This window comes from Oryzias melastigma, linkage group LG15 (genome assembly GCF_002922805.2).
Source record: "Oryzias melastigma strain HK-1 linkage group LG15, ASM292280v2, whole genome shotgun sequence".
Taxonomy (NCBI): Eukaryota; Metazoa; Chordata; class Actinopteri; order Beloniformes; family Adrianichthyidae; genus Oryzias; species Oryzias melastigma.
In genome coordinates, this window is record NC_050526.1 from 20,392,109 (window position 1) to 20,419,726 (window position 27,618).

Here is a 27,618-nt window from a genome sequence, read left to right on the forward strand (position 1 = left end):
AAAAAAAAAAAATCAGGGACCTGGTCCCCATTCTCTCGTTGGCAAGGTGCGATGAGTCCGCATAGGATAACTATCGGCACCTTTACAAACACACCCTTCAGCATCTCTGATTCTAAGTGTCATCAGACCATGCATGAAGCATCATGCTTGAACTTCAGCCCAAAGAAAGAATGGGAAACGCAGATCATCAGAAAGGCAATCGGGGAGTGCTGTATCCCAGGTCATGCATGTGCTTTCTGAGCATGTCAAAGGTCATGCAAGTCTTTCTCCAAATGAATAACGGAGAAGTCATTGTGCTACTCTTCACAGCACTCATTGAGCTTTGGAGGCATGGTACACATGGGCAGTGAGGTCTTTATTTCATGCTGCGATGGCTTAACTTCAGAGTTTTTGTCTGAGCACTTGCATTGCAATAGAGATCAATAAGTGACGATTTCTCACATGTGAGAGGGGAGCAATGAAAACAGAAGACACACACACGGACACACACGCACACGGACAATGTCTTTTACTTCTGACTTCACAGAAACACAGAATTCGGCCTGCGACTGTTCGGTGAATCCTTCAGGACATTCTTGACTGATTCAACATAATAGTCACCCTGATGAGCTCTCTTTTTGGACACTTTTTTCTTTTATTATCACCAGTAATCCACCAAAAAGCAAAACACTCAACACTAAAGCTATCAGGGTGCTACAGTCATGTCAAAAACAAAGTCTTATCCTTGATAGTACGATGACTTTGTCAAATAAGGATGGTTTTCACTGGTCCTTAATGGATCTTTAAAGTAAGTAAAGCGTGTTTTAACCATAGAAATGTATAGTAAACTAACGTTTGTTTAAAGAGTCTGGATTGTAAACCCACACTGATGATAAAACTGTTTTTCTAATGTAAATGTTAAATTTGTAGTATTTCTTTATTCAAATTGTTGTGAATCAGGAGGAGACAAAAAAATGTTGGGAAAAATAATGTTAGCCGTTACGTTGAATGTTTTTTTAAAGTTTAACTTGATTTATTCTGGAATAATATTCCTGCCTGTTTTCATTCATAATAATATTAAAAAGTTACTGTTTTAAAGTTTTTTAAAAATGGGCATTCTGCTAGTTTTTTGACTATTTTGGCATTTACTAAAAGTTTTTAGGCTGTTTTGGAGTTTAGCTAATATTTCAGCTACATGCTAGCTGTTTTGGCCAATTTAGGCTTTTCTTTTTAAGTTTTTTAGGTTGTTTTGGAGTTAGGCTAACATTTACACGCTAGCTGTTTAGGCTAATTTAGGGGTTTTTTTTTTGTTAAGTTTTTTAGGATATTTTAAAGTTTAGCTAATATTTCAGCTACATGCTAGCTGTTTAGGCTAATTTAGGGTTTTTTCCATTTTTTAGGATATTTTAAAGTTTAGCTATTTTCCCCTTTAGCTATTTTTTCAGCTACATGCTAGCTGTTTTGGCTAACCCTAAGTTTTTTGGTTTTTTTAACTGCATTTTTTGAAGGACAGTGAATTAAATCTCATGTCTAGGAATGAAGAAAAGGAGGCCCAAAATCTTGCATCAACAATGACTTAATTTGGAGAGTGAAAGCGAATTTGATGCCATCTGTATGTCACTTAAAGGCAGAACTAAATGCACTGAGGTGTTGTAGTACTGCGAAAAAAGCAAGACATGGTACATTTTAAACACTAGCATTGCAGTAGAGAAATATTTACATTAAACATTTTTTTTTAAAAAGAGTTTTTTTTTGAGCCAGCATTTGCAAAAGTGCTGTGAGACATAACATAGCTAATATTTGTTTTATCTTAGATTTCATTTACTACATTAAAGACCCTTTAAGGACCAGAGGCTAATAACTTTCTGATGTACAAGATATTGTAATTTTACTTTCACATGGCTACATGTTGAATGCAAAGAATGTCCCAAAAGAAACACTTCACTAAAACACCCCTGTCCCCTAAAACTGTAATTTTCAGCAAAAATACAAGAAAAACAATGATAGCGTTGCTCATGAGCTTACATTTTAGGTAAATTTCTCTGGTTAGATACAAACACAACAGGGGAAACATTGGTAAAATCAGATTAATTGATAAAGAGAAACTCTTTTTACTTTTATTCTAATTTTCCCCCTTTAAAATAACAAAAAAAAAAAAAAAAATCTTGTACTTTTGCTGAATAGCTTTGAGGGGATTTTAATTTCCTCTTCAGACATCATCATTTACTTTTTGTATTCATGGGACTGATAGAACAGCACCCTCTAATGGCAAATATGTGCAATGACTTTGTATTTTGTGTCAAACTAAAGGGCCAAACAGCTATTCAGATATTAACTGCACTGGTGCTGCAATCGTTTTAATCTGACAGGGACAAAGAGGGGCAAACGGAAAAGCAGATGACTTTTATTTTGTTTTGACACAGCCTCATTTATTTCGGACTTGGCGAGAGAGATATTTAACTGTCACAAAAAGCTCTCTGTTATAGAAATCTGTATAAAGTCAGCTTTTTGTTTCTATCATCTCACTTTTTTTTGTTTCCATCTCATATTTTCGATTCATAACACCGGTCCTTTACTGGAGACATAATCCATAGAAACTCATCCAAACATAAGCATCTGAATGGAAAATATGAGAACGCTTTCATCCGTATGCAGCCCAGATCATCAGTACATAAACTAGTAAATCAAGGTTTGATTTTGGTGTAATTTACAGCTGGCTAGAGCGCTGGTGATGGAGGCTGGTTTGTTTTAAGGTCAATTAGAGTTCAATTTCAGCTGCTTTAGACTAAGTCTGGTCTGAGCACAGTGCAGAAATGAGAGGTGAGGAAAAGGGATGCAGAAGCTACACTGGTTCATGCAACACTGATACAATAAAGAGTTTGCTAAAGAAAGGTCGAAAGAAAAGAAGAAAACAATTGCACTGCACTCTGAAAAAAATGGACGTCTGTTTTGTTTGCTTGTTTGTTTTTGTTTGTTTTACTCACAATAAATCACTACCAGTAAGAAGTTAAAATAAAATGGTGTTTTCCAATGGCAGCAGGGGAAGGAAATACATTAAAAGTGTGTCACTGATCATGGAAAAAAACATGGAAAAAATTAACAGAGGAGAACAAAACATGGTAGAACAGAACATACTCCAGGACACAATTCCATTGAAGTAATGGAACGGTCACCTTTTCCAACTCTCTTGCTGGCAAATCTGTGATAATCACAGGCAAATATATAAAGACACAATTATCGAATTAATGATGATTTCTGCAGTCTGTTTGGCAGAATACATTAATCACCTCATAATACTAAAGAATATCAATTTTAAACCAAAACAGTTAATAGTAATGATAAAAAAAATAACAAAATAATTCAGAATTTTTTGCTTTTAACTTATTCCTGACATACAACAAACTGATAACTATACCATTCCAGTTTTTTCCTTTCTTTTCAAGTACAGCTACGGTCACATATCCCCAAAATGCCACCGCGCTGCAACCTAAGTGAGCATTTTTTCAGCAAATTCAGCAGGTGGCATTCAGAAAAGGTTCAAACTTGACGGCGACCGGACAATTCTTTTAACACCATTCTGTGGCCGCACATTTTGAGGTTGCGCAGTGGCAGGAAGGGAAAAGCAAGATGGCTGACTGATAGGAGGGTCTCCAAGGTCTTCGAAACCATCTGATGATCAGACGATTTTACCCTCCAGCCACCTCCCTGCCCCTGTGCTGCCGTCCAACTGCCTCTGTCAGATTTGTTAGAAATTGTATGGTTGCAGTGTGGGAACTCGACAAGGGCTGTTGACATGAGCTGGGAGACTAGATGTCAATCCCCAAGACCTGACTGCTGGTGTCTATATTCATGATCACACCAACGATTAAAAAAAAAAAAAAATCTGGTGGTGGCATGAAATCTTGAAGAGTCTACCGATGCCTCTCCACCGCGCGGTGGCAGTTGTATTTGTGACCGTAGCATTAGCCACTTGTTCAGAGAAAAATAACTACATTAACAGAAAATAACAATTATACAGAAGATGGAAACAGAAAGGATTGAACTGATGAGCATACCACCATGAATGTTACAGCAGTTCAAATTATCAAACACTTTCCTATGAGTATAATGGCGACACAAGTATAACGGAGATGTTGCACGCAATAGAACAACAGTGGGACAACGACAAACACAATTACTGTAACAGGAAGAGTCAGGTTAAGGAGTGACAGGAACAAAGGAAAGGTGGTGCAAAACAAAAGCTCAGCTACTCACGTCGTTTGCAGCCACACTTCTTAATCCGTTTGGGGTCTGTGATGTCATCGTGACAAGCTTTGCAGTAGTAAAATGCTCTAAAAGTGGCACAGCACACATGTTTAGTACCAAACGATAACATTTCATTGATTACTGTTTTTTCTCAGGTCACCTCTTTACTTCTTTGGCGTCACTAGCGATAAAAAATCCAAGAGTTCCCTCCTGCATTTTGACATGGTTGCCCGGGTTGATGAGGATGCTGGGTAATCAGAGACATACAGACACACAGAGCTTGTTACTGTGTGGACGCAACTCAATTCATGCACACGACATGCTAATCAAGAGGAATGGTACAAACGCATTTTTAAAGCCTGTTCCTGAAAAAGAACATCATCCCTGTCAGGGTTCTCTATCAATGTCTAACTCCTGTTTTCGGATTATTTGTGGATGTGATACATGGATGGACAAGAGTTACAACAGCATGGTTGCACATTCAATTTTAATTCTTTTCTTTACAGAATGGCTCTGGACTGGCCTGGGGTGAGAGAAGGGACAGAGAGGTACAAGTAAAAAGGGGGATAAGGGCAGAAAGAATTAAAATTATGGCCATGGAGTGGTTTGAGTTTCAGCACTCAAATACAGTCATCTAGTCAAAACAGATGTCATGAAGCCCACTGAGACATGGCTGTCGTACAGAGAATGTACATTAAAAGTCATCGTCTCGGTTAGTATTTGACAGTGGGATGCAAGGGAATGAACAGCTCTCTTTTTTTTTTTTTTTGTCAATACTAGTGACTTCACTCGTTTAGAAGTACGTGTCCCTTAAAAACTGAATCCAATAGATCCAGCTCTACTGAAGAACTGCCAGTACCAACTTAAGAAATACTTTTATTTAAAAATATCATGTATTTAAAGGCAGGAGTATTATAAAAAAAAAATACACGACAGGGGTTATTACACCCTTTGTGAAAGTTGTCACAATTTAAAACCCCAAGCAGTTAAAGTGATTGGCTGTATCATTCCCCATTAATTAGACTATGACAAAAAGTATACACAACTTACATATACAATACACACGCACACACACACGCATACACCCTTGTCATTAATGGTTACCTGTGGGCAACAGTCATCAATGATGTGAGTGTGAGCCAAGATATCAACACAATAAACCTCCAAAAAACCTTAGCAGTCCTTCAAAATAAAAGCCCAGATGAAAGATGTCCGATTGTTTTATCGTCATCACATTTTTTATCTTAATGGTGGGTATTTGTAACCACAATACGATAACCAAAAAAACATTTTTTGGGAGGGACATCTTTCCTCTAAGCTCCAAAAGTGTTAACTTTGCAGAAATAAATACACTTTTTTGGGGGGGAGCAATTGAATCCATCAACAACTTGAGATGTAATCATGCATTTTTACTGTCACTCCAAGATGTAAACTAGCATCCATTCAGATTGAATGGCCCCCGAAGAAGTAAACATCACATCTGGCATGCTTTTTTTAGTGAAAACAGTTGAAAGAAAATAAAGTGAGACAGTTCCACTAACGTTGTTGCCCAAATTTGAGATTTTTTTTATTTTACTTTACAAGGATTTTGTTCTTCAGTGGAGGGAAGAAAAAAAATCTAACTTTTGTTTTAAAAAAACCTCATACTGTGAGCAACAAGGTAAGTTTTTACCACTTCATGTGACTGTGTTGCAGCATGCAGTTACTAAGAAGAGTGAAGAGGACAGTAGTCAAACAAAAAAAGGCATAGCCACCGCAGTACAGATATAGAGGGACAGGTACGTAGATGCAGACGGTTGCAGTAACTTCTGTGCAGTTGGATTGTTTCTCAAACACCAAACTGACAGGAAGTGACCTCACTTAAGAACATCTACTCAAAAAAGACGCACGGGCGTGACTGTACATGGTGGCTTAGACGCACAAAGATGCACATTCACACACACACATAAAAAAATCTTGCTCTCGGAATAGTAACATGTGCCCAGACGAACAAACATGCACAGATGGATGGATGGACATGAGGCGGTGACAACATGGGAGGGTGATGGAATGCAAAATATGGAATGTGGGGCAAGTAAATCAAACTTCTGCTTGGATCAACCTAATGCTATCCAAATTTGACCCCTTCATGCTTTTGTAAAAATAGAAAATTCCAAACAAAAATGAAAAAAAATATGCTTTTATGTCAACTGCATAAAAATCAGTGATTTTTTCCAAAAATTGAATCTGCAGAACAACAACTTCTGATCTGGGATTACACGCTCTTCCACCGCAAAATACTGCTCTGGTAATGTCTTTTTTCAACACCAATGAGTGGAATGCCTCTCAAGGCTAACATACATCACTGAAAAAGAACTGAAAGTGAGAGAAATAATTTAGGCAAAAGGTTTGGTTAAAGACACAACTGAAAAGATCAAATAAGAGGTAGGTATGGAGAGGGTGGAGGGTTTGGCCTTGGTACACCGACAACAGCAAAGACAAAAGAACAGATCTACTACAAACAAATCCAAATTTTCTATCCTCTCTCTGCCTGCAAAGAAGTTAGTGCATTAAGCACAAAGGACACAGTTTAAAAAAAAAAAAAGTTTGAAAAAGAGGCCTGTGACATAGTGTTTGGAAAAATATCCTTTGGAAACTCCCAAAGTCAGAAGCTTTAAAGTGGTGAAGATTGGGTGGAACTTTGGAAGTAAGATAAGGTTGAGGGCATACCGCTTTCGGCTTCTGCAAACAACAAGAAAAAAATCTCAAATCAAACAGATTTCAGCATAAAAAGGAAAAGGAGAGAAGGAGGCGTTGCTAATGCTGGTCCGCAAATTCATCAGACAATGCTGCTACGCCTTTTATGGCGCCGAAGTCCGTGATCCTAAAAACTTTTTTTTTAATGCTACTATAAAAAAGGATTTTGAAAACATTTCCATCAATGGAAACATAAAAATATGACCTTTCAAAAAATCAAGAAAAACAGGAGAATAAAAAGAATTCTGCAAAATAAACAGGAAATTTCAGTCTAAAATATTAAAAAGAAATTGTCTTTTTTTATTTATCATGCAGTTTTGTCAGTTTACATAAAAACATTTGAATCATGCAAAAGAGGCGCAGGCGGGAGGGATTTGGCAGTCGAGGATTCAGAAAAGGATAGGATGCGCTTTGTGTTGCTACAGGTAATAGAACCAGCACCGACGTAGAGTTAGTGGCAGATATACCGACTGAAAAAGAACACTGCACAATCAATTTAGAAAAACCTGGAGATGAAAATCAAATTTGTGGAAAGTTGGTTACATAGTAATAATCGTAAAAGAATCAAATATACTGCATTTTAAAAATAACAATGTCAATAAAACATGCGAAACAGTATTTTTCTGTTATGTTTAAGCAAAGTAAAAAATATTTTACAAAAAAATTAAGATTTTTAGTAGTATTTCTTTAAAAGGATCTGAAAAAATGCTGATTTTCACAGTTTCTATTAAAAGAACTCCACCAAAGCCACTTTATTTACACAAATAAGCATTTTACAAACCTGCTTTCTCTCTGCTCAGACTTGTATTCAATGGCAATAAGCAACAGCTTCAGCTTCACATAGCACAGCCTGTAAAAAATAAGAGCATTTATTAAGATCCACTCGTGTTTTGTACTTGAGAACCTTTTGGTGGACAGCCACTTACTCGCAGACAGTGGGGAAGGAGAGGCCTACAAAGGCACTGGACAAATACTCGGTGTACATCTCATTAGCCACTCCCTCAAGATAATACTTCTGCCATGTGTCCTCCTCAATCTAAACAAAATAAAACAGGGTTTACCATAAAGTACAATTGGTGAAATAACATTTCATTTAAAATTTGGAATGGGAGTGTTCAGTCTGAGAGATCTAGTTGATGAACAGATGGACTAAATAAACACAAAAAAGTAACCAAAATTAAAGATTTTGACATCACAATTCATTCATATTTCATATTAGGGACAGAGAGAGTAAGCGGATCAGTGCCCTCTGTGTTACCTCAATGAAGGACCTCATGGAGAAAAGGTTGGCTAGCATGGTCGACAGGCCCTGAGCCAGACAACTCTGGGCAATGAAGCCTGCCTTCAGCTCTGCCAGGCAGATCGCATCATCTCCCTCCTTCCAGTTCCAGCTCGGAATGTTCAGCAGATGGGCCTTTGTCATGCAACAGACACAAATGTCCCTTTAAGAGTCCACGTCTGAGACCATAGTTCAATTTTATTGGCAAAAAAATCTGATACAGCTTGTAAAAAATGAGTCATACTAGAGTCAAAACTGATGTCTGACATGCATTCAAGAACACTAAGCACGTGAAGCACACTAAATGCACTAGAAGTGCTATAAGCACTTAAAAGACTGCATGTACTAAACACACTAAACGGGATAAACGCGCTAAATCCCCTAGATGTGCTAAATGCACTAAACGTAATAAACGCACTAATCACGCTAAACGTGGTAAGCGCACTATATGTACTTAATGCAGTAATAATGCTAAATGCACTAGACACACTAAACGTAATAAACGCACTAAATGTGCTAATTGCACTAAACATAATAAATGCACTAATCATGCTAAACATGCTAAGCACACGATATGTATTCAACGTACTAATCGCGCTAAATGCACTAATCACACCAAACGTACTAAACAAACTAATCCCGATAAACGCATTTGACATGCTAAATGTACACAATGCACTAATTATGCTAAATGCACTAAACGCACTAATTTCACTAATTGTACCAAACACCCTGAACCCACTAAACGAACTCAACACTCTAAATGTGCTAAACACACTAAATGCTTTAAACGTGCTAAACGCACTAAAGCCACTAAACGTACTAAATGCACTAAAGGTGCTAAATGCACTAAATGCACTATATATGCTACACGCACTTATCACGCTGAACAAACCAGGCGTGCTAAATGCACTAAACACACTATTCATGCTGAAACATGCTAAGCGCACTATATGTACCAAACGCGCTAATCATGCTAAACGCACTGGACATGCTATAAACTGTAAATGTACCAAACCCGCTAAACACACAAAACATACTAAATGCGTAAAACAGAATAAAGGCAATAAATATACTAAGCTCATTGAACGCAACAATCCAATGTAAACACCATAGGCATGGAATACCTTTGATGTTCACAATGGATTGTTCACAGTGAACTGTCGCTACTCGATACTAGTGCATGTCGGCCCCTACAGTTGTAAAAGGCTCAGTGCAAAATGACAGAACAGTGCAAATCTCTAGAATCAACTCTTGGCTTTTTCTGTTACAGTTCTATTACAATATAAAAAAGACTTGGCGTCATTAGCCAGGTAACCTCAATGGACATACGTTTTGTACAAAGAGTCCAAAAACAATGAAAAATACAACAAACTTGAGTATCGAAGCCTAAACAAGAGTTTTGAGCGCAACAGCCTGAAACATGGATAAATGCTTGTTTACACAGACTCTTCATCAAAAGACGTCGGCAGAACTCGGGTTTCCAAAGACGGTATGAATGTAGTTTGAAAGTAGCATAATGCACTCAGTCTTTTAACAGCAAACCAGCAGGTTAGCTTAGTGCACAAAAGACTGATGACTAAAGTTTTGGAACAAATATTAATGTGGCTGAATCGTAAACTAAGACTTTAGAGGATATTTAAACTAAAAAAACGTTAAATCAAAAGCAGGTGAAATCCATTATATCCGATTTGTGGTTGTATAACTTAAATCATTAAAAGAAAAACCTGCAAAACTTCATCCAAAAATGAACTTTCCAATAACTGGTGTGGAAATCATCCATGTAAAGAAATATTAGATGTTTAATTTTTTGTATTGGAGCAACAATAAACATATACAATTGTAAACTTAAGAAAAAGAATATCTTAAAACAGAAGAAATTAATTGTCAACTATTTATTTCAGATGATTGAGACTAAAAAAAAAATACAGATATTGTAAATAGAAAGGAAAAAAAAAATCAACAAATTCTATCTTAGAAATGCACTATGTGAGGCATATTTTTTCAGAAAGTACTTTTCTTTTGCAAAGTAAAGTACTTTTATATCTGGACCAGTCTTACCTTATTATGATATTGTAGCATCTGTGTAATTATTCTGATCTTGGGGTGGTAGTTCTTGATTGAAATGACCCTTAAAAAACAACCATTCACAATGAACAGAAGCAGGTTTCTAGTTTGGGTACAATTGAAGGTAAATATGTCAGTATACCTCATGATGTTGGAGGCGTCTTCAGCATCAGGATCTGCACAATATTTGTTGGCTAATATTAAGCAAGCGTCTGCTGACTCGATCTATAAAGGACCAAAAAGGCAAGGACTTGAAAGGTCAATGTTAGTATGCGGTAGAAAGTGCCATTTCCTGCTAAACAAAGAGTCGATGGTGGTAGACTTTCTTCGCCAACAGTACCTTGACTCGGGCCAGATCGTGCGGGTTGAGAACAGATCCCTGATAGAACTCTACTTGGGTAAAATGGCGTTTGAACAAGGCTTCCAGCTCAAGATTAGGGGAAATACTAACGTACAAAGAAAACAGGACAGGGCGGGGGTTAGCGCCTAAATCCACCAGCCCTACCCTTCATACTGTGAGAAGGAAAAGATTAACTTACTTATGGAGAAAAACAATTTCTACATTGACATCATCCCTGTCCTTGTGTAGGAAGTCTTTGAGGAAGTTGGAGACACTTTCCAGGGTAATATGACCACAGACCACAATATGCCTGGAAGAGGGGGAAGAAATCTTCTTGAGTGGGCAACATAAATCACTGACGACATTGGCAAGCCTCCCAAAGATAATCAGTCAAACCAAAGCACTCTAACATTTAACTATATTATGAATGCAAAACTCAATAGTAATGTCAAGAAACGTCTTCTAAAAGCAAACAAGTAAGTGAATTATGTCTCTTTTGCCACAAAAGTGAATATTTTCCCTCTTGTAATGAAAGTGGTTAAACTCTGCACGACAAGTGCAATCAAGCACTCAACTCTGAACCACTTTAGAAAATCTAAAATATAATTACACGGCCTACAGTGGTCGGACTGTCATCCATTCTCAGAATGAAACACTTTGCCTTCAGCCAAACCGCGCTTTTGTGAGCAGAATGGATGTTGACAAAGACATGTACATCAATGGACTTGTGCTTTTTATGCACAACATTACTGAAAGTTTCAAAATGATTTGAAGGCCTGTGGTTGACAAAAGCTCCACGCGGGGCCGCAGAGTGTTTGACAGGTCACTGGCAAGACTTTTTTTTTCAAGCGAAAGAATCTTTCAGATGCTGACAGAGCCGATTAGAGGCGATAGGGAGAAAGACGGTGGTTTGGACGGGTTTGGGGGTTAAGGTTGTGTCCCCATGTGTCTGCACTGAGGAAAGATCACGTCTAAGGGTTGGTTTTAAACTCAACGATGAGATTAATCTCCCACTGGGCAGCCTTGACGGTCAACGTTTGAACCGTGAAACTTGCGGTGCTTCTCTAATTGCTATAGCCCAATGGGAGTGTCCAAGATCTGACAGCTAAATTTCAGTTAATGGACCATGACTCATACGTTGGTAATAAACTACATATTTATGCAATACTTAGCAGATGGTAGCAATTTAATAGATTGTGATTTTGACTCAATCCAACAAGTTTTTAGCTTTTTTCCCCACATTTTAACCATTTATCTACAATAAAATACTTTTTCAGACCCTTTGATGTGTCTAATTGTGTTCAACAGTCTGAATTATGAAAGCCCAGTAATGTCTATAATCGCTTGTGTCACAGTTGAAATCAATTGATTTCTCAAACTATTTTTTGGGAGTTTGAACATTTGAACTGGTTAACAGAGGGATCGGGAGCAACATGCTCTAGTCAAAAACATAGAAATTATGCAAAATAACTTGTCAGTCAGGCCATTAGAGCACAATTATTAAACAGGAACAAGAATCTGATATTTTAACAATACAACAACTCAGGGGCGGAGCTACATGGAGGACATTTTATATAAGGGCAGGAGGGGGGCAGAAGACTATGGAAGGGTGGCAAAACACCAGAGTGAAAAATATGTATTTCTAACAGTTTTATTAATTTTTGTTATTTAAAATATTTATTTTGTCATTTAAAAAAAAATAAAGAAGCTTATTTTGATGATATGTTAATCTTTGTCAATAATAATTATAAAAACATTCACTCTAAAATTTGAGGGACAAGTGTGGGGATTATGCTTTTTTAAATTTTGTAATTGAGTTGTAATAGATACGCTAATATTGTACTAAAGGGTAGGTGGTGAAAAGTCAGATAAAGCTCAGATTTCTCAAAATAAAATACACAATGAAATAAAAAAAATATCTAAATAAAATAAAATAACATTAAATTAAATAAAATGAAATTAAAATAAGACTAAACTAAACTAAATAAAAAAACATAATTGCATAAATACTTTTGAAGATGTATTTTTATCACGGAACAACAAATGGATGTGTGACACTGACTAACAAAACTGAGAGGGGAACTTTATGATGAATATTTGCTGCAAAATTTTAATAAAAAACAGAAAACTCATTGACCAAACACTGTAACAGATAGAAACTAGTAGTAGTAGTAGTAACCTTTATTTAACCAGATAAAAACCCGTTGAGATCAGGATCTCTTTTTCAAGGGTAACCTGGCCAAGAGGTAAGAAAAACTACACCTGAATGGCAATTCATTCATCAATAAGAGCCTCATGAAGGCAATTAATGCTGCAAAACCAAAGAAAACAGAAAACTGTATCTAGACAAACATGTAATTTAAAACAAGTTTTGAAATTTACTTTAAATGATTGTATTTTCTTTTTTTACATTTCTTCGTATTAGTTTAAATGGGTATTTTTGTTACAAGCTATAGACTTATTCATATAATTACAACAGGAATGGAGGCTAGACTTGCTTTTATTTGCCTTTGGGTAAACAGAGCAGCTCTGCTGAAGTTAAAGTTAAATGTCAAATGTGAAAACTTGTAAGCAAAGCCTATTGAGTTGAATCCAGACCTTATTATGGGCTACTAAGAGCCTCACATTACCCTACAGAGAGCTGTAAAAGAATCTATGTGACGACCATGTGATTTTATCCACTACTGGATGTGCCAGCAGACAATTAAACCACTTTAGTTTTAAGTACTAGACAGCTCAGCAGTGTGTCTTAAGTTTCTTTCTTCTATAATAAAATAAAATTAAAAAAAAAGTTAATTTTGGAAATTTCTATCATAGAAATTGATAAGTCGTGGCACTTTTCCTCTCGATCCATTACCGTGCTTTCATACATGAGCTCTGGTGAACACATTAGACTTTAAAAGCCAATTTCAAAAAGTGAACAGAAAATGATTTAAGACCGGCCCGTCTGGCAGGTTTAAAGGAAACAGATATTCATTGATGTTCAATGAGAATTATAGTCCAGTTCCCAGCGTTCGCCCATATGGACCATATGAAGTGTACGTTTTTGGCAAAGGGATGTGACGGACAGATCAAGGTAATGGTGGTTTGTTGATGCTACAGAGCATAATAGTTTTCCCAAATGTTGCCTTTGTCCTTTCGAGACAATATAACGAGCCGTCATGATTGCAGGATTGGTCAGAGCTAGAGAGAAGTGGCTGTGAGGTATTTCTGGCTGATGAGCTGGGATGTCTGGGAGCAGCCAGCAGTTCTTGGCACAAGGTGTTTCCAGTTATAAAAGAACAAAAAAAAAAACTATCCTCACTTCCTATTTTTGGTATTCATTTTACAAAAATACAACACACAGATTGATGAGGACCTTCAGTGGGTTAACCATTGGATCATTAATTTCAAACATATTTTCAGCCTATAAATTTAAATAACCTCAAAACACAAAATACCTCTAAGGAAGTAAATCATTGGGTGTAACTTCATAGATTTAACCAAATAGAGTTTAAACATTAACACATCACTCATTTGATTGAAAAATAAAACTCAAACACAACGGTTCAGAAACTGAAAGGAAAAGTGGAACACTGTCACAGTCGATGCAAAAGGGGGCATCAAAGCGCATGCACACAAAACATGCATTCATGACACATCCCAGAATGTCTTTGGGGAACAAAAAAAAAGCCAAATAGGAGAGCTCAAACACCATCAACACAGATTACTCATGTACTACTGCTCTAATCCTTATGTCAGTGAGGAAACTTTTGCAAGACTTTAGTTTTGTATTGTTTTTACGTAGGGGTGTGTATCATTCCCTCTCATACGATTCGATATGCATCTCAATACATGGTCCAAGTATCAATACTAACTTTTTGAGGATCTGATACAGTTTAATTATTTTACCTAAAACGCTAAAATCTAGATAGCATTTAAAGCTATAAATAATTCAGGAATTGACTTGGAAGAAGCAAGCTTATGATTGGACGTATTTTTGTTTGGATGTACATAAAAGGACAAAGACGGCAGAAAAAAAACAGAAAGAGGAACTTCAGTTCGCCTTCTTGATTGATTTTAACCAACATAATTTTGTTCATATCAGTGGTTTTGAAATGATACTGCAGTTGCTTGATCAATTTTAAATATGCTGTTACTTCCACTTAATGATTGTTTTTTTTAGTACGTATCTAATATCTTTTACATCCATATTTTTAAGCTTTGTTTTCACATGTGGAGTGTAGACGGACTTAGAATAATAGTAGTGCGACTACAGGACTAGCAAAGCTATCATCAACAACAATAGAGGTCAACAGTTGTTGGCTTTTGGCACTTTAAAGCATTTGATGTTGTTTTAGGGAAGACTGCAGATGGCAAAAGAGGAATATATCCGCTTTTTTTTGTCCGCCGATCTTGATTTCCTTATGTGACGACAGCAGTTCTGCCCTAACCATCTTTTTATGGACCGACAACCAGCGGAGGCTCAAACCGGGTACGGTTCGGTCCGCTTAAGGCACATGTGTGAAAGTCAAGGCCCAGGGGGCCGGATGTGGCCCTCAGGGTAAATATGTCCAGCCCCCCTTGATCATTTCATATCAATTTCATATTTCATATTTTATCCTTTCTAATATATGCCTGTACTTGTGTGTGTATGTATATATATATATATATATATATATATATATATATATATATATATATATACACATATATATATATATATATACATATGGAAACTGTTTTTCAATTTTTCAATTTATTTATTTTTTGGTAAATCCAGAGGGTGTTATAATTGTGTTGTTCGTTTCTATATGTACAGCACTTTGAGATGTGTTTGTTTATAAGAAAAGTGCTTTATAAATAAATGGAACTTGAATTTGAATATTAAACGGCCCGATGTTATCTTGTAACATCTCAATTTTAACAGAATGTATACTGTATTTCATAGAGAGCAAAATATTGAAAGTTATTTAAGTTTTAGGTTGATTTATTCTGGAATAAACCTGTTTTTATTAATATTTATGTAAAAAAGGGAACAATTTTGTTTTTTATGTATTCAATTTGTTTGTCCTGTTTGGCCTGCAACCTAATGCGAATTGAGTTTGACACCCCTTGCTTAAGGGTTTCACTGATCAGACCAATCAAGTTCAAACACCTTTTTTTTATAGTTTTAAAGAAAAGGTTTTTCTCTTTATCTTTGATGTGTTGAATCTGGGTCTACGTGTCCAAAGTTTCAAGCGCCTAAAAAGTGCTGAAAGACACACAGCAAAGCTCGGTGAGGTCTGAAATCCGCTTGCGTGTCAGCCTCTCTCGCTAAAGTTGCGCCTAATGGAAACCATGGAGTCAAGATGGAAACCACAGGGCTTCGAGTACAGCAGGCGCCAACGATAAAAAACACTTGTCATTACTGTACATCAGCGCATACTGTACTGTATGAGAGCTGTCGCACGCTACGCTGCACAGATTACCACTGTGTAAGCAACACTAGTCTGAAACAGAAATCCATTACCAGTCCAACGTGATTCCTTCTCACTTTCCCAAAGTCTCTTGAAATGACAGCAAACCAGAAGAGCCTTTCAAAGCAGCTCATAATTTATCAATGCCGCTCTGTTTGGAAGCCATATTATCACTCAGTTACTTTAATATCATCATTTCATCTCCCCTTTGCGTCTCCTGTTGACAGGGATTCAATGGCAACTCCTAAATCCATTTGACAAACCGCTTTTATTACAGCAGAAGGAAATTCCTCTCCAGATAAATGTGCTTTGGAGATATTTTGCAAAATCTTGGACCTACTCAGAGCTCGTGTGTTTGGTTGGGATCTTCTGATTGATACCACATGTCTAACCAGAAGGAGAGTTGGAAAAGGGCGCAGATGGGGGGAAAAAAAAATATAGTGTGTGGGAGAAACTATTCTTGGTTTTGACAGGGGCCTCTCTCAGCCTGGGCTGGGGTCACCGGCCAAACACAACATTTCATCAATCTTATTTAAATGACAGGCAAACATTACTGAAGAAAGGCTCTTTTTTTTCATTCTGCTCTATAAACTGAATGACTAAACGAATCGGATGAGGATTGTAAATAAGTGAGAAAGACGACAGCAGATAGTGGCGGATTCCAAGGATACAGAAAGTTTACTCAGAATACTCCAAACAGTGTGCTAAAAATCAGTAAGGTTTGAGCCATAAAAGGGAGGACAACAGCACTGCACAACAAGGATTGCGGTATTGTTGCACAAACCAAAGCGTCACAGACACTTCACAAGGTATGAAGCCTCTAATCACATCAAGTACAAAAGGGGGGCCTCTGAAGACAAACACCGAACGAGAACCGAGCAAGCAAAGCAAGCCATTTGAGAGCCTCCAATGGGAGCGAGGCATCCAGCATTCAGGGTGTGGGAGCTGACTGAAGATCAGGGCCAGAGTAATGTCAAGCATTGATGATGCGATGTGCCAGCAGTGACAGAAAACAAGGAGGATGACTTTTCCCATCAGGTTAGCAAACAATGAGAGAGCCACAAGGCCGCAGGTCAAAGAGAGCATGCGGAATATGATGCATAAACAAAAGAAAAGAAAAAAATAAGCCATGCAAAAAAAAGAAAAATGTAACCAAAAAAAGAAAGGAAATCCTGCAATGTTCATTGCAATTGATGATACTGTAAGACCACCAATGATAATGCACTTGCAGATATTTAAATCTATATATATATATATTTTTTGTGGGGAAATCCTTTTCTTATAGGCGGATAGTAGGGATTTCATGACTCTTTACTTTCTGTAACGATGGATCCCTGTTGGCAGGACTGTGTTATTGAGACTCATTGGATCACAGGTTAGTGAGGCTAAACATCTGAGGTGTAGCAGTCATGAAAGCTCTATTTTCCAAATCAAATTGAAGCCAAACACAGGCTGTGTCAAGGAGAACGAAAATAAAACAAACAGCACACAAATGAGTTCAGGAAAGCTTTGAATGAAGGAGAGATAGATGCAGATCGAGAAAAAGGTCAGAAAGAAGTTAGAAAAAAAGTGAAAGACAGAGTGAAAGGGACATGAATGTGTGTCCTAGTGGCCAAGGTCTCCAGTCACACAGTGTGACTTGACATAATGCACTTTTACTGCAGCTAAACTCGACTTTACAGATCCAAAACGTCACGTTAACGTAACCCCCGGCGCCTATAGGCTTAAGGGGGTGCACTTGAGTCACACAACCACACCTTGTCTGGATTTCAACTTACTTTCTGCCTCGTGTCGAGTTATAACTCCCTCCGTATTTCTTCCGATTAAGGATGAGAGCAGCAATTTCTGGCACGTAGCGAGCAAACATGGCCTACATGCATGGAACAGAAAAAAGAAAAAGGCATGCAGAGAGGGTTCTACCGCACACAGAAAAACAGCAGAACCATCTGGAATACTTACTTTCTCCCATTTACCGCACTATAGGAACCACCATATTTCTTGCGGTTTCCTATTAACTCTATGATTTCAGGGACGTAGCTGGCAAACATGGCCTAAGGAGAAGATAGAAGACAGGAGAAGAGACTAAAAAAGAGACTACTATGCCACAGAGTGGGTTCTGGGAGAGCTGAATCCAAATCCTTTAGATTTTTTTTTTTTCTTTAAATAAACTTCTCTCTTGTCGTCTGCAGAGATTTGCAAAGCTTTATAAACAAAAGAGAGATCTAAAAGTACCAAGAGATAATATTGGAGTTTTGCAAAATAAGTAGCCCCGATGTTTGGTTGCTGAAAGTTGAATTTTGTTCACAGCTGCTGAATAAGCCAGCCTGTGAGAGCACCCAAAGCCTTGCTGGTTAAAAAGCCAAGCCAGTATAATAACCTATGTGCCATGTTTTGTCCAACAAACACAGATGATCGGGCAGGTTGATTTGAATAGGCCCGCCTGATGGTCCACAGCTGCAGAACACATCAAGTCTCATTTGATGGGCTAGAAAATGAGCTGGATACATTTTGCAAAGTTTTTACAGCCTCTTTTTGATTGTAAATCCAACACAAAACTGGTTTGGTGATACATCATCATTAAAGTCCCACTCCGATCCTCTTTTGATCCATTTTCATAGTGTTCCCAGTGGTCTTTTAATCATGATTATGTCATTTTCAGACAAAATTTGTTGTTTTCTAGGACTTACACATTAGAAATTTGCCTCTGACTGTTGACGTGGAATAAGCCCCTCCCCCTTCCCCATCATCCGTCTGTTTACATGCTCTAGCTTACAGCTCCTCACTGGCACGAGCTAATATTATCGCTGCAACAAAGACGTTGATGGGTCGAGTCGTCCACAAGTATTAGCTTCTGGCTTGCCGTAGTTGTTTCTACATCACACTTAAAAAGTTTTTTCAAACAGCTTTTTTTTTGTTCCTTATTCACAGCTAATTGAAATGTAGTTTTAACCTTAATTTTTGGTAATGCTTCATCTTACAGTACAGTACTAACAGGGTGTTAAGTGGTATTTACACGATACTTTTTTTGTGCCTACTGGGTATAGGGTCTTTACATCGTACTTTTAATGGCACTTACTGGATACTTACAGGATATTTAAAAAGTACTTCTTAATGGGACCTACTAGTTACTCACAGGGTATTCACATGGTATTTTTATTAGGACTTACTGGGTACCTTCTGGGTACTTACATGGTACTTTTTAATAGGACTTCCTGTGAACTTACAGGGTATTTACATAGTGCTTTTTAATAGGACTTCCAGGGATTTTTTTAAATTACCGTATTTTTCGGACTATAAGTCGCACCGGAGTATAAGTCGCAGGGGCCAAAAAATGCATAATGAAGAAGAAAAAACCATACATAAGTCGCACTGGAGTATAAGTCGCATTTTTTTCAAGTAATTTATTTTACAAACTAGTTGAAAAAAACGATATTACATCATCCTGGAAGGTAAGTTATAACATTCATAAGTGAATAGAAAACAGGCTGAATATGTGTCAACACATATTCACATATTAGCATCATGAAAAAAACGAAAAGGTGTAGCATTTATATAACATAACAGTTTTATTTAACTATAGCCTCAAGGACTCATCAACTTTGTATCTTTACTGTAATTAATTGCACGCAATCTCACTCCATATCACTAAATCCCTTAAATTCTTCGTCCTCTGTGTCACGTCTGAATAACTAAAGTAAATAAAGTAATTGCGCTCTAGACTTACGGTCCATATCTCATCATTAAAAATTCGTATATAAGTCGCACTGGAGTATAAGTCGCAGGGACATTCAATCTATGAAAAAAACCGCGACTTATAGTCCGGAAAATACGGTATTTCAAATTTTGGAAAAAAAATGTGTTTACTTAATTTTTTTTCTTTAATTTCCCTTTAGGGCCTCCATACCTTGGGGGGTAATACACATAATCAACATTTTTAAAAACATGCTTACTACATGTTTGCCACTTTTTGGTTGAGCAGACAGTTAAAGGGTTAAAAGTACCATATAAATACCCTGGAAGTACTGTACTGTAAAAGAAAGCGTTATCTAATTTTATTTTTAAATGTCCTCCATCATGAGACAATACCACAACAACGTGTGAAAAACACTTTTTTCATCGGAGTGGGTCTTTAATAAAGAAAGTGATGTTTTGAATACAGGTTAAAAAAAAAAGAAACAAAAAGTAAAAATGTTTACTGGTAAGAATCTTTATTTTGTGAAATCTTGAAAATATCTACAGTGTAAACATCAGTTAGAAATGATGATTTAGTGAACACTCCTGGATTCCCATCCATTGGAAAGACCATGGCAGGAGTTCATTTGTTGAACACAGTTATTGGTCATCAGCTCTAACTCATCTACAGAACAGCCACTGTGCTTTCACGAAATCTTTTATCTTTTATAAGCGGATGCAAAAAAAATAAAAAAAAATGACAGTCACACGCCAAGCGTGTGTGTTTGTGGCAGCCCGACAGGATGCTAAGATCAAAAGAAGGTGAAAAGGAAGGGAGGGGAGTGGGAGGCTGTAGTTGCCATGGTAACAGTCAGGCGGGCCTAAGCCTCATCTCCCTGCCCCTGTGTTTGTTGGAAGTGTGGGAGGAGACACAGAAGGAGGGGTGTCCTGAAACCGCAACTGCTATTAAGAGAACGACCACAACATTATCAGGCAAAACTGTATCCTCTAATAATTAAACAGTTAAAGAAAGGAGGACACACAGGTGGGAAGAGAGGAGGGAGCACGAAGACCTGGAACTACAGGTAGACGAGATACGTTAGGCTTAACAGAAGGTTAGAACTACACAGGAAATAACAGGTTCTACTTTGAATATTTTAAAAGAATTATGCTGTCAGATATAGCATTTATAACATTCAATTTCATCTATTTTTAGACAGTTTGTCGACGGGGGCGGACACAGGATCTGAGGGAGGGTAAAACGGGGGCGGGGAGGGAAAAGAAAAGTCTGATTTTACCAAACCACCGAGGATGAAGAAGACCATGAAGAGACGACCCAGGGTGGTTTTTGCATAGACATCCCCATAGCCCACTGTGGACATAGTCACCATCAGCAAGTACACACACTCCCAATAGGAGAGCGACTGGGAATTTTTGAAGTCTTCCCAAGGATCCCCTGAGTTTTCCACCTACAATGAAAAAGGAGTGACAACAAAAAAAAAGACAAAACCAACAAATATAAAAGAAAGCAACTTGTTACGTTTGACTAAATGCAGTAACTAGTTTTATTGTATGTATCATCATTTTTACAATGCTATTCGCTTTATATGTTGATCCATGACTACCATCTAGTGGTGAAATGCTGGTTATGGTTGGAGAGAAGCTGAAGTTTAAATATACTTTATATATGTATTCTGAAAACAAGTCTAAAACTTATTTCATTATCACAATTGTAAATACCCACCACTAATAATGGTTTAGCATTGTTTCCCTCCTATAATATCTATATTTTAATATTTTACACTTGAAAAAAACTTGATTTCATTATGCATGCCTAACAATCAAGGAACTCATTACTGTATTTTACAAGACAATTACAACCATAGCATCAATTCCCTTATCCAGGTATTCAGCAGGACCACATTGTAGAGGCAAAGAAATTGGAGAGTAAAAGTAATATCTAGTACCTGAACTATCTTTATTTTTATCTCAATAATTCCTATTTACATGCATATTTATAAATTATCTAATAAAAAAAAGAAAACACACATTTTAGAAACAATTAGATACAAGCTCAATAAATTTATATATTAATCCAGTTCCAAACTATGAAACCTGACACAAAAAAACCCCATTTGTGTTCTTAGCGCTGTATTGTTGTGCATTTGTGTGCAGTTTTGATTAATTTGTGTAATTTCCTCATTCTTTTTTTTTTGTTTGTCCAGTGTTAAACTTTTATTTATCTTTTCATTCTCCTGGTGTATGGTTTCAGTTTAACCACTTATACAAGTTTGGTCAAATCTGCCTTTGGATTTCTATGTTAAAGTTAACTTTTTCTCACCGTAAAAGAAAAAAAATCAGATTTACTTTACAAAATGAAACAGACTTTACTGTTTTTTTTGCTACCGACAGATAATCCATATTTCTAGATTATTATTATTATTTTTTTTCATTTTCTATAGTCTGTCTGTGACATTTCCTGGAAAGGTTATAACTCTGTTAAAGTTCCACTCCAACTATATTTGTTTCTATTGTAGAATTGTTCCCATTGTGCAGTTTTTAGCCAAAAAGAAAAAGTCTGTCATTTTTTTAAAGACATTTTTACTCCAAATCAGCGGTAGCTGATTAGAAATTTTTCTAGTTCCGGGTCACAAGCGGATGCATGTCTTCAGCTTTCTTGATTATCATCGTCTTTTAGTGACTTTAATCTTAAATTATCACACTTTAGAAGATGTAGTACCGACCTTGGACAAAGGCTCTAATCATATCACTTCGCTTGGATTCCTAAAGTGTGATTTATATTGATTACCTTTCTAATCAAAATAATCTGTACATATTTTTTTAATGTTTGATACTTGATTTATATTTTTAAAAAATCAGCATATGATATGGTAAATTAACATTTTCATCTTGTTATTCTTCAACAAAACACTAAATCTAAACCAGTAACCATCAAACAAGATGTACCAGTGAGTCATCCCGTTTGTGGTTCAGTAACATGTGGACCTCTGTGATTCACTTACCAAATGTATGAATCCAGCAGCTGTGAGCCATGTGCTTATGAAGATGGAGCACAAGTTCACCAGCTTGATAGAATTGCTGGTTAAAAGAGGAGGAGTCAGAAAACACAAACATTGACACCATGCGCTTTTACATTTTTGGAAAGAAAACTTTAAATCTGGCATATTTGAAACATTTTATTCTACTTAAACATGATGTTAAACACTAATGTAAGCGATCGCTCCCTATTGTATGTGCAAAAACCCCAAATAAGGCTTACTCTTACCTTGTTTTCAAGATATTTAAGAACTGTAAAATTTCTGAGAACTGAATCAGTCGCAGCGCTCTCAGAAATCTTAAACCTGCGTAAAAACAGTGAGAGAAAAATACAAAAAGAGATCTTTAACAGTGGAACTTTTGACAAAAACAACTTTTATTTAAATGTACAACATAAAAATTACATTTAATTTTACCAAAGGGACATTGCTTATTAATGAATATTTAAACTAAAATACAAAAATGACAAATTTGAATTAGAATTCATCAACCAGGTTGATGTGATTGAAAAAATAAAGTAGGTTTTAAGCAGAAGAAACTGCACAAATGAATATAAAATGCAGGTAAAAGACAAAATACAAATGGATGTACAATATGGAACTAAACTAAATATTGTAAAATCAGTGTTATTATAAATATTGGAGCTTCTGAAGCCAAAGTTTCAACATTTTCTCTTATTTTAATAGGCATAATGTTTCAGAAAGTTTAAGACAGAAGATTTTGTGAGAAAGATGATTGTCTGAACCGGAGCTCACAACCTCTGGAAGATCCCCCAAAAGGCTTATAATACACCAGAAAAGTTGGTTTAAAATGTTTAAAACTTTGGATTTTTTTAAGAATGTGACAGTGATGGGTTTCTGATCAAGGATTTTCAAGGCTCCACATACCATAACATAAAGTTAAAGTCCCATTAGTTATCATGCAGCTAGGCATGTGAAATTTGTTCTCTGCATTTGACCCATCCCCTGGGGGAGGGGTGAGCTGCAGACACAGCTGTGCTCGGGAACCATTTGGTGTTTTATAACCCCCCAATCCAAACCCCTTTATGCTTAAGATCAAACAGGGAGGCACTTTTAGAGTCTTTGGTATGTCTCAACCTGGATTTGAACTCATGACCTTCCAGTCCCAGGGCGGACACTCTTCCATGAGGCCACTGAACTGGGACCAAGTTGCCAAATTTATGTTGTTTTAATGGTATTTGGGCAAAATCAAGCCAGTATAAATAGCAAAAACACTGCAAATCATAACATTACATTCAGAGAATTCAGTAGGAGCATTATGTAAACCGCCTTTTGGTCTAAATCTCTTAGCAGGGATTACGGAGCAATGTGAGATCCATCCCACTGTAATTTTATATAACCTGTCTTATGTCTTATCCAGAGCAAAACGACACCCAAAAAAATCACAAATAGAACCAGAAATAAATGAGATTTAGGCAATTAATTTGGAACAAAATCAATACTGTTTGATAAAGTACAAATATATTGCTTGTATAATTAAACTTTATTTATTATTATAGTTTATCTTGTTTATTATGTAGGATTTCACATGTTTGATGGAATACATTTCTACAAATCAATTTTAAGATCTGGAGACTTTCGGGCGTCGCTCTGACTTTGGACCACAAATTATATATGTTTTTTAACCATTTTGAGTACAGAATTTGATGTAATTTTTTAATCGTTTTTATAATAGGATTTAAAAAGGAGCCTGTGAGGTATGAAGAATTCTTATGTCAGAGTATCTCCTATAAATGTAACAAACATAAATTTTATCAGGTCATCTGACGGCAAATCCCACATACACACCCAGATAATCTACACAGCAACACTAATGCTCTTACCCCAGTTGGAGAGGAAGCGTAAACAGGCCCGAACTGAATGATAAAATCCGGTCTGTCTTCCCTTTTCCTCTTGGCCATGATGACCCTGCCTTACCCTGTATCCATTCTGGAAAAGATCGCCGCAGGATTTCTTTCGCCTCCACGTCTCATGGAGGGATTCTAAATTAACCTCGCAGTGCGTTCGACGGTAAACAAGCAGCTTTGGGGGAATCATAGTAGCGACTGAATCCTTTCAAGGTATTCCTTTAAAGTCCAAAAATGAAACGATTTAGGTTTAAATTTTAAAAAAGTATATTACAAGATAAACTTAAAAAAGCAAATGAAGAACCAGAAAAATAAACTGTTCCTTTAAAAAAAAAAAATCAAAGCAACACTGATTGTTTAAGACCTAAGCCTCCAAACGTGCACTTTTTCATGTCCGTCCTGTCAGATAATGTCTCTGCGACAGAAATGTCAGCTCTGACATGAGGGCTTTTTCTTTTTTCATTTTTGTTACAGTGCCTTTAATCCCCACAACACAAGCAGATTTACCTTTCTCCTGCTCCTGTCAGTGCATAACTGCTAAACCTTTGGAAGCGGCAAGCAGCTGTGCACAACATCATTTTCAAAAAAGGTCTGTCGGATTAGCAGAGAGGAAAATAATGCACAGGAAAAAAGTGTTTTTGTTCCAAAATAAGGAAATAATGTACTGTGAGATTTCTATTAGTTGCATCTGAGAGGAACTTATTTCTTGAAGTTCTTTTAGCAAAAAATAAATACAGTTTAAAATTTAATTTAAATTAAAATTTCATTTTAATTTGTAATTAAAAAAAAATAATGGGAATGCAGTGTCAAACCTGGAGCCAAGTGACCAATTTGAAGCCCACAAGTGGATATTATCATCTGGTATCACATCATCTGCCTTCTCAGGTAGAGAACACAAATAATTTTGTTTTAAATATGTAAATGAGAAATTAGATTCCATTTATTTCCAACAAAAGCTGATTCGAAAAAAAAATCTTATGAATGGTAGTTTTTTTTTTTGTCAATTTGCAGTAACATATAACCTTTAAAAAGTAAAAAAAATAAAATACAACTTTGTTTACTTCTAGTGGATTATTCCAGAGGTTTTTAACATTATAAGGACTAATTAAAATATCAGAAAGTGATGAAAACACATTTAATAAATTCCTTTTCTTTTTTTTTTTTTGGTATTTATGGAGCATCAATTGTGTCGCTTTTGAGTTTTTTCTTTTTTTCTTTTTTGTTAATCTTCTGGCTGCTGTTGATTGCTGCAACCCAAAATAAACAAACAAACAAAAAAAAGTCAAGTTAACATTAAAAGAATGAAACTACTCTTGGTTAGCTCTTTGTTTGTATAAATTATTTAATTATTTTGTTTTATCTAAATATAGTTAAATCATTGACTTTAAATGAGAACTGGACTAAGGCTGGTTCCAATAATTCAAAATTCTACTGACTTCTAATGAACGAAGTAATCAGCTATTACTCAGTCATTATATTTGTCAGAATAATGATTCTTGCTCTGAAACTTTTTTAAAACATGTTTTTATTAATTATTTTTTTGTCAAGATTCTTTATTTTTTTTTTGTAGTACAAGTTATAAACTGACCAATCAGGTGTCTCGATAAAAGTATGCGGTACATGCTGGCCCTCAGTTCAAATCCAGCCCAGGTGAAGTTTTCCAGATGTTTTTCTTAGATGATGGATTGATCATTTTTTGTTGGTATCACATGTGTGTTTTCCGCTGTGATGGTCACTTTTACATTAAGATAAAGTAAACCTACTGTACCTCAATACAAATAGAATTTTCCAATATCAATATAATCAATTTATTTCATTTTGAAACAATTTTTAAGGGTCTAATCCGATTAAATTAACAAATTACCTCAAATAGATTGATCTGGTTGGATTATAGGAAAATGAATCAATTCATCGATGGCTACATTCCTAATTTTAAATCTTATCCTCACAAAAAATACATAAATAAAAAGGATTTATCTCATAGACACATTAACACATGTAGTTGTATCTGTGAGCTTGGAGAAAATGTCCTTTGGACACGTGTTTGTCGTAGAAAAATCTCTCTGTAACACATGCCAAAGCTTTTCCCATGCACGTGTCAGCTCAACTGATCCTCATTCAAAACAGTCTCCATCATCTGATCCCACTCTGGTTTCATTGAGGTTTTTTCGTGTCCTCGCTGTCACATGTTTGGACCTTGCTGTCCACTGGGACCTTTTATCAATCAGCTGTCTGGGATGGCTCATCTGGGATGGAACTGGCAGCCAACCCATCCAGGATGAGATTATACGATGCTACATCGCACTTCAGGCTGCACGCTAGAGTACAGACCACTGGTTCTTCCCGCTCATTCATGCAGGACGAAAGGCACACGCATATCAATGGAAAACTAACCACACATTTGTGCTCTATTCAAATTCTAAAATGTACAATGTGGTAGCAAAATTCAAATTCCAATAAATTGCTTTTCCCGCCCTTGAGTGTTTCCTGTCGCTGGTTTATGACCAATAGAAGGCACACACACTTGTGCCTGTCAGGTCCAGTAAGCCTCTTTCTACAGGAAAAAAATAGGGTTATTATAACTAGTGCACCACTAGGAGGCAGTAGCGGGTTAAAACAAAGAGCCACAAAGATGTCCTCTCTTGCCCCACTGTTCATTTCAGCACTACATCACCAACACAGATTACCTTCAGATTTTAAAAACACTTATATATACACACATATATATACAGTATATATACATATATATATATCACATTGCAGCATATATATAATATTTTAATACATATACATATAACGCACATATATATATATATATACACAGTATATATACATATATATATCACACCGCAGCATATATATAACAATTTAATATATATACATATAACACACACATATATACATATATATATACTGTATATATATATATATATATATA

At 36.3% G+C, this 27,618-nt stretch overlaps 1 protein-coding gene across 23 annotated transcripts in view; it reads right to left on the reverse strand.

The window, feature by feature from the left end:
- kcnma1a (potassium large conductance calcium-activated channel, subfamily M, alpha member 1a) overlaps positions 1-27,618 on the reverse strand; it is a 174,463-nt gene that overhangs the window by 44,287 nt on the left and 102,558 nt on the right. For 12 of the 23 annotated variants that reach the window (XM_036215390.1, XM_024296601.2, XM_036215391.1 and 9 more), the window contains exons 6-20: positions 23,043-23,118; positions 22,780-22,855; positions 21,055-21,225; positions 18,044-18,135; positions 10,846-10,956; positions 10,647-10,752; positions 10,449-10,531; positions 10,301-10,370; positions 8,219-8,374; positions 7,887-7,996; positions 7,742-7,810; positions 6,934-6,945; positions 4,385-4,471; positions 4,234-4,310; positions 2,964-2,972 (exon numbers count right to left, since the gene is read on the reverse strand). In XM_036215390.1, the coding sequence (XP_036071283.1) occupies positions 2,964-2,972; positions 4,234-4,310; positions 4,385-4,471; positions 6,934-6,945; positions 7,742-7,810; positions 7,887-7,996; positions 8,219-8,374; positions 10,301-10,370; positions 10,449-10,531; positions 10,647-10,752; positions 10,846-10,956; positions 18,044-18,135; positions 21,055-21,225; positions 22,780-22,855; positions 23,043-23,118 (1,305 nt within the window). The remainder of the gene's footprint in view (positions 1-2,963; positions 2,973-4,233; positions 4,311-4,384; positions 4,472-6,933; positions 6,946-7,741; positions 7,811-7,886; positions 7,997-8,218; positions 8,375-10,300; positions 10,371-10,448; positions 10,532-10,646; positions 10,753-10,845; positions 10,957-18,043; positions 18,136-21,054; positions 21,226-22,779; positions 22,856-23,042; positions 23,119-27,618) is intronic. The other 11 variants (XM_036215392.1, XM_024296626.2, XM_024296627.2 and 8 more) reach the window with 3 other exon arrangements.